Here is a 13,765-nt window from a genome sequence, read left to right as displayed (position 1 = left end):
TGGTGAACACACATTCCCATTCCGAGTATCCAATACTGCAATATCCACACTACCGGGTATTCTAAACCATGCATACGTACACATAATGGCAATATGTCTATCTATACTGATATAGATCTACTGAGTGTGCTTATTGCACATACTAAGGCGGCAATGAATATACCATGAGTGAAATAGAATGGATTTACACTGACAGGCAATATTCCAGCAACATCATGACAGAGGACATTAGAAATGTAAAATACTTCAATTTCAATTTCAATTTCAATTTGGTCAATGACGGTTTGACAAGTTTCCGTGTCACCCTCCCAGGATGGTGACAACTGGAAAAAATATTACCCACTGCCACGGTAACTGCCAAGCTCTCCGTCGAGAAGCTGAAGCGCTAACAATCGTATTACGTCATAATATGACGCATGCCGTGCCCGGAGATCGAAAACCATTCGATCAGCTGTTTTTGTGTTCACTTTGTACAGATTTATTTTACCGACTTTCACTGCTTTATTTAAGCTATTTTATACATTGAGTGGTTGCACACTCAGCTTAAACATAATTAACAATATTTATAGCAGTTTTATGCTTGCCAGAATATGTTTCACTGATGTTAACAATCCAGTCGAGAGGCAGACGCCATTTTGTTTGCATGTCATATAGTCGGTAGTGATCTTTTACATAAAATACAATGATATTTTGTAATTTAACATGGCGGTAAGATAAATACGTTGTATGCTTCTCCCTCGGGTAATACGGTCTGATGTACGCCTCTTTGTAGCATTGTCATCCCTCGCCTACCGGCTCAGGTGACACTGCTACAAAGAGGCGTACATCAGACCATATTACTCGAGGGAGAAGCATACAACTTATGTCACGATACAATACATGTCGCGATATTTTACCTGCGATACGATACGTATCACGATACATACACCTTGAAGTTGAAAGAATGACACAGTATCAAGATTTAAAATGATTATTTCAAGGTATTTGTGTTTAACAATAACACTATTGTTATAAACAAACAAGTAACTCCATCATACTTGCCTATTGTTCTCTAAATAAGTACTGTAACATGTTTAAGATAATACTGTTTTGAAAAAAAGTTGTGTATCGTTTTGTATCGATACACCAGTCGACAATACAATAGTTGTATCAAACTGAAATGTATCACGATGCATCGATGAATCGTCCCAGCCCTAACTAAGCCACCTACTGCCCCTGGTTCATTGTGAACACAAATGATAAAGTACATGATTATAAAGACAATAGTAGTTTACAAGATGTAAAATGAAATAGAAGGGGATTTTTGTACAATGAACATATACTTAGTTAAAAAAGAAACGCGACATGTCCATTTGAAATGAGAACTGTTATCCCACATACGTGCTTCCAGCCACTATATGCTTTACACAGAACGCACCACAGAAAGACATAAAAAAAACAGCAACGACAGTGGATTTAAGATCTGATGAAATTTGTATTGTGCCCAACCTGAAGAGTCTGCATTAGACACGTTTAGAAGCTTAAGCTGATATTCGATGTTATCAGTACCTGGTATGACCACCATTATTGTTTATCACATGAGTACACTGTCTTCCCGTGGACATGAACAAACTTCGAATGGAAGTACGGGGAATGTTATTGTACTCATTCAACACTGCATTCTCCAACTGCCGCCAATTTTGTGGAGGAACTGGTCTTTGACGAAGGCGTCGGTCCAACTCGTCCCAGAGATGTTCCACTGGATTCAAATCAGGACTAAGAGGTGGCCAAACCATTGTCAGGATGTGGTGATAGGTCAGTAATTGTCCTGTGATAATGGTGGTGTGGGCCTGGGCATTATCGTGTTGGAACTGCAACTGTGGTCTGGGTCTAAAGAACGGGATGACAACAGACTTCGTCAAATGTAGCGTCGTGCAGTTACACCCCTTCCACGACCTTGACCGTTGTTTCGGAAGATTACAGGTGGTACATGCCTTCCCCAGCTTATTCCATCCCACATCATAAGGGATGGCCCACCTCAGCAGTCACTTTCCAGAACACATGGGTCTCTGAAACGTTCATTTCGTCGATGCCATACTCTCACTCTCCCATCTGCAAGTTTTTGTGGACACAAAAACGACACTCGTCTGAGAAAACAACTTTCCGCCACTGTGCATATCTCCAATGCTGATGTTGGCGAACCCATGCTAAGCGCAGACGGCGCTGCCATGGCGTCAAAATAGGTCCAACATAGGGTCTCCTACAGTGTAGCCGGTGTGCTCTCAAACATTGACGGACAGTGTTTCCTGAAATTGGTCTGTTGTGAATCCCAGTTGTCTGATGGGCTGTAACAGTAGCTGGAAGAAAACGGTTACGAAGATGTGACGTTACGATGTAACGGTCTTGCCTGTGTGGCGTCACTCGTTGCCTGCCATCTCTAGGTCGATCTCTCACCGAATTCGTTTGATTTTGGCGTTCAATCAGTCGGTAAATTGTCGTCCAATGTACTCCCATATGTTGTACATCGTTGACAACACTGGAACCAGCATCAATTATCCCAAGAGGACGTAGACGTGCTTCATTGCTCAAACGTGGCATATTGTTTTCTGAACCATTCAGTAAAAGACTGACTGACTGAGTTTGGTTTTACGCCGCTTTTAGCAATATTCCAGCAACATCACGGCAGGGGACACCAGAAATGGGCTTCACACATTGTGCCCATGTGGGGATTCGAGCCCGGGTCTTCGGCGTGACGAGCCAACGCGTTAACCACTAGGCTACCCCACCACCCTTCAGTAAAAGAACACAACAGAAAGTGTCGTCGCATCTTTTAAAGGGTTCTTTCTCTCGTTTTTCTTGAAGAAAGTGTCGTAGCATTAAATTCACGTGCACAACGCGTCAGGGCATGCGTTTATGTGATGCGTTTCTGTTGTTTTTCCCCATAAAAATGTTCAATAATTAGATTCAATTGTTACGGCTAATCTGATGTTAAAGGTTTTGTTTCAGAAGTTTAATTTCGAAAATTGGTTTCAAAGAACATTTAACATGCACATTCGTTATGATTGTAAAGTAGATAAGACAATTTTGGAAATTTCAAAAACAAACATGAATGTCGCGTTTCTTTTGGAACTAAGTATATTATGCTCTTCTCTGATGATGTGATAAGTAATACTCAAAACATAAAGAAATTCATTATGCCGAGTCATCATGGTATGACCTATATGTTCTTAATCCCTGCATTTAGGCAGTTTTCAGCTGTTTACTCAATAATAAGGAGCTATGAAACAAATCTAATTTATTGTGAGGTGATGTGAAGAAATTATTTTATTTGAAATTACCAGCTTGCATCCTTTGAGATTCAACAGATCAGGGCAGCAATTTTATTTTTTGTGTTTCTCATCGCCTGACCGCCCCTTCTAATTTTATTGCCGAATGATTATCTATCTAAAATGTTTTAATCAGTCGCTGCCACAAGTCCAAAGAACGTGAGAACATCAAGAACATTATTTAGATAATTTTGTCTTTATTAAGTTTTGTTTTTTTCAGGTTTATTTTCCCGACCAACTGACCCATGTTCAGAATTTGGTGGCTACGTGATACACAAAAGAAAAAATTGATGCCCTCAAGGTAATCTAATTGAATTTTTCCATTTCATCAAATCATCTGTCACTAATCTAAATATATATATATGTTTTTTCTATGGTGATTACTTCTTGGCCAGTGCATGCTGGTTTGGAGTCTGCTGTCATCAGTCCGTCTCGGCATGCTTAGTATACCACATAAACAGACGATTACCATTGCCCTGAGTCATTAGCAAGTAATCACGGTAATAGCATTACTTGCATACATTGGAACAAACACATTCTGGAATTGTACACAGTCTGTAAAAGGTTGAACACATGTTTGTTTGTAAGCTTTAAGTTTTGTTCTGTGTATCAAATATGAATGGCCTTGAGCCCAGCCTGAAAGTCACCCAGAACAAGTCATAGCATAATGACTGGCGAGATAAAGAACAGGTCTGCAAACAGCTTGATCTTTGTCATTTTGTATTTTGTATCATTTACAAAAAACATTATTTCATCATCATCATGACCATATGCTTGCAGCGATTGATTTTGTTTTATATACACTGCACAAATGCAGGTAAAATATAGCCAATGCAGATAACCTTGTATTGTCAGTTTGCACGGAGTGTAGGTAACTTTTTTTACCATCAGTACATGGCAGCAGTTTTACTGGTATGAATTGCTCATATCAACAATGTCTTTTCCTGTGGTATGTATCAGGTAAAAAATGTAAACAAGTCTGCATTCATGCTCATTCATAAATTCACCATTTGGAAACATTTCACGGAAGGCCAGAAGTCACTGTGCAATAATAGGAGGAATAGTAGACAATATGATTTTGCAGACAACATGGAAATAAAATTGATTTAATGAATGAAAATATCAGCTAACGAGCAAATATCAGTGATAAATCTTCGTGCATGCAGTTTGTGGGTAGTTCTGGAGATTGTGAAGTTCCCTATGAATACATCTCAGTCAGCTGATAAGCAATGGTCTGCTGTCAAAGAGAGTTGACGGCAGGGTTTAGCCAATATTTTGATCAATTCACTTCATTGCACCTAGTGTAGCTAGTAAAAAAATGAAGTTGTACCCTGGCTTGTATTCACATGACCCATCAGAAACCTCCTTGTAAACAACTGACACATGTATTTGTTATTCTGAATATTTCCTTTGAGGTATTGGCTAGATAGTGATATGAATGTGTCTGATAGTCATTTGATAACTGTTTCAACTGTAAGAGCAGCTATTTTGACAATTGAGGAGACCCACACTGACATGTAAAGCAGATGACTCATGCTGAGGCTCATATTTACCTATACAAATCGAAGTTACATCATCCCAAATAGAAAGTTACGTCAGAACTATTTTTGGCTATTCCAGGAAAAGACATTATTATGTCCAATATGTTTAAGTGAACTGTGTGATATATAGAAGGCGTTACAGAGTGTCCCATACTGGGTTTAGTTAACATACACGTTCGACTTTCTACTTACGTCCTGTTGAGCATCGGGACTGTAGTAAACGAGGACGAGAGTAGACAGGATATTGACAAGCAAACCCACGATCGTCAATGTGTTTGGGGCCCAGGTGGTGGGTATTTGTTCAATAAGCCACCTCCAAAACACTTGCATAGGTGGTTCCAAAATGGATGTCCCTTCGGAACTGTACTTGTGTTCTGACAGTCGCTTCAGCTGTGCAGATGTTAAAACCTCCATCATGATGTCGATTGGGAAGTACAGATGTACTATAAACGACGGCAGTCAGAAGCTAACTGATATTTGTTTCAAGAATGTTTTCTTTCTTTTCTGTGTCAGCTGGGACCCTCCACATCACAAGGTTTTCGACCCACCATCAGAAAACAGCGGAAGTGTACAACGCGCAAGTGTATCTGCACGTTATGATAATACTTCCGGGTTACAGGTCAATTTGTCTGTCGGTAGAGTTCACGCAACGCGTTAATCGCTTCACAGGAGCATGACAAACATTCATAACTGACGGCCTATGGAATTTTTCGTTATCCAATACATTTCACTTTTTCACAAATATTTTTTCTAACGTTGTTAACATACAGCCAACCAAACTTGTCTGTTATTATCATGGTTTTACCTCAATTTCGTCAGACATTCCACAGGTTAACATGGATAATTACACAAGCATCTGATATGAGACAGGTTAAAGGGTGAAACGATAAACTTGTAACACGGGGTTAAGGTAGACGTAAGGACTAGGAACAATGAAGGTCGTTAAGAGCGAGACGGGCGGAAGCTGTGCGCGGTTAGCTGCACTAAAGGTGCAATATTTTAAACAATATCGTATATAAATCCTCATAAATTGCCTCAATGTATTTTGTAAGCATAACATGATTTAAGCGAAGCAGAGACAACAAGGATGTAGGTTGCGGGTACATAACCTGCCTTTGAACCATACTAAGTGTTTATGTATCGGACAAATATAAACAAATAATCGTATTGAAGCTTTACACAAAGTCATTATCTAGAATGTTTTGTACAAAACTAACATGCCCCCAACGCAAATTATTTCGCGAACAATTTCGTTAATTAGACTGCATGACCTTATGCCGCGTGTACAATTGGTATAATAAGAATGGCAGATGCTCGCACGAAATAACTGTGTGTCCAAATGGTGTTTCCATGGCATTTCTCTTTGGTTCAATTGGTTCCTACCCTGGTTTGACGTCGACGTCGGTGGTGGGGAGACCAGACAGAGGCTCACCCATCATATCCACATGGGCAGTCGAACCTTGGCCTTCAGCCTTTAATCTTGAATTAGTAAACTAAAACTGAGCATATCTTGTAGACTAGCCAGGTCCAAGTCCAGGAACTCTCTCAGGTTCGGCGTTATCGCGGTGAATATATTGGATTATACAATGGAAAAATAGTTAATTTGTGTTCCTGCAAAATGAGTATTAATTACAGTTAGTATGTCAACATAAAGAGCGATGATTTATGGTGAATGCGGGATATTCCCACCGTTCGTTGTATCTTACTCTCGTTATTTGAAATACTGGTGTATTAATATGTCTGAATATCGCTCACGGGCGGATCAAGGAATTTTGAAAAGGGGAGGGGAGGATGTTCCCAGGGGGTTAAAACCCTGACCCCCTTGGCTGTGCCAACGCAATTTTTTCAATGTGGTCTTAATTTTCAAGAGGGGGGGGGGGGGGTGGGGGTGTCACACACACACACACACACACACACACACACACACACACACACACACACACACACACACACACACACACACACACACACACACACACACACACACACACACACACACACACACACACACACACACACACACACATTCCCCCCGGATCCGTCACTGTCGCTTGCCTAAAATTGCCTTCAACATCCCTGTACATCTTGATAATCTTGGCAAGAACATTTGGGTATTATATATCCGCACAGTGCTGTGTAGATATGGCACTGGCTATATTTGGTTATCGCAAACATTCTTATCACACAGTTTGGTATGTGTGCCGTAAGAATGTTTTTTATGTTTAACCAGGGCTGGCATTCCCCTATTTATGAGTGGGTGAGTATGGTTTTACGCCGCTTCTAACAATACTCCACGCTTTAACCATTAGGCTTTATCATTACGTTATAAAAGGTGAATTTCACATTTTGTTTATTTGACCTAAATATGACAACCTTAGGAACAATTATTTACCACAACAGCCATTTTCTCGTGCGAATATTATTTACACTCTTGCTTATTGTCCCGCAACGAGCCTCCTCCAAAACAACACCGAATAGCCCTTTTATGTATGAACTCGTGTTAAGACACTTTATGTGTGGGGTTGCCTGACAAGTGTGAGACAGTGTATGTGTAAGGGGAACGAAAGAAAAATGTACAGACTGTTGTGAGAGAAATCTACACATGGAAATTATCAATATGTTACCATTTACAACATAAAAGGAACTATTTAATCTCCATTTAACTTATTATCTGGATAGATTGAACTGTAGGTTATGCAGTGAAGAAAACATGGCAAAAGATTGTCTCATTTTGTAGTGCTGATAACTATGGTCGTATGACGTCAACAAGTGCTCTCAGTATCAAGAATTCTGGCATTAATGCTTCATACAAATTAGCATAGATCTGCAACAATAGCAAATAGAATAAAGCATATACTACCTTTAATAATACATGAGGACCAAAGGGGTTTTGTAGCTGGTAGCTTAGTGTGTCATACAGACCCTGAAGTAAATATATCCAAGAAAGCCCACGCACGTCTAGAAAATGTGGCAAGTCTAGATTTCCACAGCTTCTGAAAATGAAGAAAGTCTCAGGGCTCCTTTTCATTATATTTTATTTTTTTCTCTTTGAGCGTTTTTTTCTGTAAAATATGTTCCTTTCAGAGACACGTTGTAAGTCTACTGGTAGCTATATTGTGGAAGTAATCAGAATGGGGGCTATGATGTCTACTGGTAGCTATATTGTGGAAGTAATCAGAATGGGGGGCTATGATGTCTACTGGTAGCTATATTGTGGAAGTAATCAGAATGGGGGCTATGATGTCTACTGGTAGCTATATTGTGGAAGTAATCAGAATGGGGGCTATGATGTCTACTGGTAGCTATATTGTGGAAGTAATCAGAATGGGGGTCTATGACGTCTACTGGTAGCTATATTGTGGAAGTAATCAGAATGGGGGCTATGATGTCTACTGGTAGCTATATTGTGGAAGTAATCAGAATGGGGGTCTATGATGTCTACTGGTATCTATATTGTGGAAGTAATCAGAATGGGGGTCTATGATGTCTACTGGTAGCTATATTGTGGAAGTAATCAGAATGGGGGCTATGATGTCTACTGGTAGCTATATTGTGGAAGTAATCAGAATGGGGGCTATGATGTCTACTGGTAGCTATATTGTGGAAGTAATCAGAATGGGGGCTATGATGTCTACTGGTAGCTATATTGTGGAAGTAATCAGAATGGGGGCTATGATGTCTACTGGTAGCTATATTGTGGAAGTAATCAGAATGGGGGTCTATGATGTCTACTGGTAGCTATATTGTGGAAGTAATCAGAATGGGGGTCTATGACGTCTACTGGTAGCTATATTGTGGAAGTAATCAGAATGGGGGTCTATGACGTCTACTGGTAGCTATATTGTGGAAGTAATCAGAATGGGGGCTATGATGTAATGGATTATACAGAAACTTACCAAAAACCAGGTCTGTTATTACTCACTGATTTTGAGAAAGCCTTAGACTCTATAGAAAGAAAATTCATGCATAATGTCCTAGATTTTATCGGCTTTGGACCTGATTTTAAAAACTGGGTAAAGATACTTTTTGAAGATCTTGAATCATGTGTTTTAGTGAATGGATATGCAAGTTCCTTTTTCAAAGTTTCAAGAGGTTGTCGCCAGGGTGATCCAATATCACCACATATATTTATACTGTGTGCAGAGATGCTGAAAAATGCTGAAAAAAACCCAACTGATTTGGATTGGGTCAAAAAAGAGAACAAGGTATAAGCACTGTAAGGAGTGGAAAATGGACTGGTCACAGACTCAGTTTAAACTACTTGGTATAAAATTTGCTGTTGATTTAGATAATATAACATAATTGAATTACAACAAAAAGTTTGAGAAAATTGAAAAAGAAATGGCAGTGTGGACGAAAAGAACCCTAACACCCTTGGGTAGAAATGTTGTGTTGAAGTCACTACTCCTTCCAAAACTTAACCATTTGTTTAGTAGTATCCCTAGACCCTCTGAAAAAAAACAGTGGAAGATCTTTAAAAGAAGTGTTATCAATTCATTTGGAAGGGTAAAAGTGATAAAATCCAAAGAAATATTATGCAATTACCACCTAAATATGGGGGTATCAGTGTTCCTCATGTAAACACAGTTATTGCAGCACAAAAAAAACTTTAAAAAAAGAAAGAATTCTGGCATACAAGTACCAATAGCTGAGCACATTGTCAATATTTGGTTTAACTGCAATAACATCCCCAACATCTATTCTTGATGGGTGTTTGTTCCAATACATCAAAATGTTGTACTGGAGATTTCTGTGGCGTATTCTGCGACCTATATGTCCCAAACATGTTCTATGGATATGCGCATTACTGTTCAAATATGGCAATATTTTGGTTGTTCTTGGCGTCACGTGAACATAGCACATCGTGACGTCTTAGTTCTTGGCGTCAAGTAGCATAGCATATCATGATAAGGTAGTTCTTGGCATCATGTAATGTAGCACATCGTGACGGGATAGTTCTTGGCGTCACGTAACATAGCACATTGTGATGTGGTAGTTTTTGGCGTCACGTAACATAGCACATCGTGATGTGGAAGTTTTCGGCTTCACGTAATATAGCACATCGTGACGTCTGAGTTCTTAGGCGTCATGTAACATAGCTTATTACCCTTCAGATAAATTTGTCGAATTCTGATTGGTCGATAGCCAAAGCATACCAAACCATGTAGGTGGATTTGCCAGGGTGTACGAACTGTACACCCCCTCAAATCTGTCATGTGACACACTACACTGGTTGTACGAATGACCTTGACCTTAGATGGAATGTGGCCGCCAAACGGCTGATCGCTTCGAAATTTTAGAGTTGGCGTATAAAAAAATGAGTATAAACAGAGTCTTAAAACGGTTGCCATAATTTCTTATTTGTGTCAATAAATATATCCAAAATATTACAATGTTTCTGTATTTCACTTGTCGTTTAACAAAACATCAAAATCGATATTTTTTATCATAAACTAAGCCATCCCTAGTTATCTCCCTTTATGGCCATTTAGGAAAAATCATGGCGAAATAATTTGCGTCTCAATCTACCGATGATTGAATGTTGTTGTTTAAAGATAAGCTAAATAAAAATATCTTAAAGGTAATAAATTCGACACACGGTGTTTTTAAAGGGTGTACGGAATTTACAAGGGTCTTACAGTCCCGCACACCCTTTAAATACACCGTTTATGGGGTCCCCTGTCGTGATATTGCTGGAATTATCTGGTGATATTGCCTAAAAGCACACTCACTCACCCAGCCTCCTGCTGAGAAACGTAATGATGCTTACTGACATGTATTGCATGCAAGTTCAAGTTTTGCACGCCACGCTACACAAGGTGATGAGAAGACCAACCACGCATTGTTACGTCAGATGACACCAAGAACTACCCCGTCACGATACGCTATGTTACGTGACGCCAAGAACTTCCACGTCACGATACTATTAGTTACATTGGACTTAACGCATTTTACCCATGTGGGAAATCTTCGGCGTGACGAGCGAACGTTTGAACCACCCCTATCGCCCGCGCAGCAGAAGGGAGGCACTGGATACTCAAGGCTTTAATTATAAGGATACTCAAGGCTTTAATTATAAGTGAAGTTAGGGTAAGTGTTAACTCGTAGATTAACAAATTCTTATCACTTCCGTCTTGAAAGAAGGTATTTTTCAGTGACAGTGACAGTCTATAAATGTAGGTCATGCAATTAAATATTTCAGTGAATACAGTATTTAAATACACTGCACACTCTGTACAGCATCAAGGAATTCATTGAATGACCGTCCTTTAACACATTTCAAGTGAATGAAACCAATCACCGCCTATATCCTCATGATGTAAGACGGAAGTGTGTTAACACAAAAAAGCTGACTCTTGCCGGTAAACTTGTGATGTTTACCCCAGGAAACGTTAATTTTGCTGGTATTTCACAGAAGTAAAACATGAAAACATGTGAAAGGAATCTATATTACCAATTTATGTACATTATCAGTCTGGGATATATGTACCCGTAACCTTGCTCGTGGCTAGGCGTTCAGGTAGGATCAGCACATCATGATTTGTCTTAGTCACTTTCTGTTTCCATCTTAAGGTTCATCTAGTTGCCAAGTGCAATATGTGTCCAACAGGCGTTTATATAGAGTATGAATCACTATTTACCGGATATATAAGGGTAAAATATCAACCAACGACAGTATGTACTATTCTCTATGTACTTGTGTTCAAATGCCTTTCTCTTCTCTCGAGACATTTGAGCATAAAAGGTGCAGTCAGCTTTGACGGATGGAGTTACGCAAGTTTAGTGCACACGGATATATACAGACAGTCTTTTTAATACACACAGTCGTATCTTACAATGACTGTTCACCTACGTAAGTTACAGTTAAAATATCAACTTGTGTGTGTGTACGTGTGTGCGTGTGCGCTGGTTAGCATGACACTTGAATTCGTTGATATATTTAGCATGACAAGAATGTTATACCAAATCGTTGGTAATGGATTTTAGAAAGCATCAGACACCCAGTGTTCTATTTTGGGACACAAACAGGAGCTGACTATTGCCACATCTGAGTGATCTTGCTCGACGATATGTGACTGGCTGACTGAGTATGGTTTTACGCCGTTTTTAGCAATATTCCAGCAATATCACGGCGGGGGACACCATAAATGGGCTTCACAAGTTGTACCCATGTGGGGAATCGAACCCGGGCCTTTGTCGTGACGAGCGAACGCTTTAACCACTGGGCTACCCCACCGCCCCTGATGATATATGAACATTTAGTGTATCCAGAGTCCATGTAATTATAATGCTATTATATGGTCACTGGAGTATCAGTTCTCTCATGTAAGATTGATCGACCTCAAAAGATGCTTTGTATTCAGTAGGCCTATAACTTTATACAGTGAACATAAATATATAGTTCACTACCTTCTTGTTGCTGATGGACATTTTGAAGGAGGTGAGGTGAGGTGAAATTGGGTTTAACGTCGGGCTTGAGAATGTTTCGCTCATATGACGACGTGCATGTGTGTATGTGTATGTGCGGCTGCTTGTACTAGCCCAGACTTAAGCTGGTTTTATAGTGCTAGCCCACTGAGATACCATGCCGCAGTGAAGCATGAATACCCCACTCAGACACATTATACTGACTCCGAGCCGACCAGTCCTTGTTGTACCCATTAATGCCGAGCGCCAGGCAGAGACCAACAAGTACCATATTTTAACGTCATTTGGTATGACGCGGCCGGGGATCGAACCCGCGACCTTCCGCTCTCCGGGCGGACGCTCTAACCACTACACCACGGAGGCGGTCACATTTTGAAGGAAGCTGAGGAGGAAAGTGTGCATCTATTTACAGACGGCTGCTTTTTCCTCGTAACTGTTATTGAAGTACTTTAGCTGGTCCCTGGCGGGTGTTTTTCCAAGGTAGGGGCACTTCTGGTTTCAGTGCATGTAGCCGAGTTTTCGAGTCTGTATCAACACTAGCATAAAGGCCTTCACGCCTCCACGTGATCCAGGGCTGAGACATGTGTGTGCAGGGTTGAACTTGTAGTGTATTACGTCTTTTGTCACTAGTTTCTCAATAGTAGACACAACCTGCAGAGGCTGGCATGGCCAGGATAACATAACAATGTTGATCGTGAGAATATACGTAGAGGATCTTTTTTCGTACATCTTGGTAATATACTTCCAGCTGATTGTATGAGAGCCACACGCTGATGAAGATGATCGTGGGGCAACCTGGAATAGAATGTTCAGCTGTTATATCTCGACAACAGTGCCTGTATTCTATGTCTGCAAATGTTGCCACATTGATACTGCTATTATAACAGTGCACATATTCCAGGTCCACGAACTTTGCTACTGTAATACTGCGATTATTACGGTGCATATCTTCCATGTCCACGAATATTGCCACATTGATACTGCGATTATAACGGTGCGTATCTTCCAGGTCCACGAATATTGCCACATTGATACTGCGATTATAACGGTGCGTATCTTCCAGGTCCACACAAATTGATGCCACATAACGATACTGCGATTATAACGGTGCCTATATTCCACGTCCACGAAATGTTGCCACATTGATACTGCTGTTATAACAGTGCCTATCTTCCACGTCCACAAATATTGCCACATTGATACTGCGATTATAACAGTGCCTATCTTCCATCAGTCCACAAATGTTGCCACATTGATACTGCTATTATAACAGTGCCACAAATATCTTCCAGGTCCACGAAATGCCACATTGCCTGTTATAACATTGATACTGCGATTATAACGGTGCCTATATTCCACGTCCACAAATATTGCCACTTTGATACTGCAATTATAACGGTGCATATCTTCCACGTCCACAAATGTTGCCACATTGATACTGCTATTATAACAGTTTATTTATTCCACGTCCACAGATGTTGCCAAATTGAT

At 40.1% G+C, this 13,765-nt stretch overlaps 1 protein-coding gene across 1 annotated transcript in view; it reads right to left on the bottom strand.

Moving 5' to 3' along the window:
• Positions 1-5,408, bottom strand: part of LOC124288320 (choline/ethanolaminephosphotransferase 1-like) — a 31,638-nt gene extending 26,230 nt beyond the window's left edge. Inside the window, exon 1 of the mRNA XM_046724828.1 lies at positions 5,039-5,408. Within this exon, the coding sequence (XP_046580784.1) occupies positions 5,039-5,263 (225 nt within the window). The 5' untranslated portion in view covers positions 5,264-5,408. The remainder of the gene's footprint in view (positions 1-5,038) is intronic.
• Between the last annotated feature and the right edge of the window lie 8,357 nt (positions 5,409-13,765).

Source organism: Haliotis rubra, unplaced genomic scaffold, assembly GCF_003918875.1.
Source record: "Haliotis rubra isolate DU_JTF1 unplaced genomic scaffold, ASM391887v1 Scf415, whole genome shotgun sequence".
Classification (NCBI taxonomy): Eukaryota; Metazoa; Mollusca; class Gastropoda; order Lepetellida; family Haliotidae; genus Haliotis; species Haliotis rubra.
This window is presented reverse-complemented; position numbering and strand designations above follow the sequence as displayed.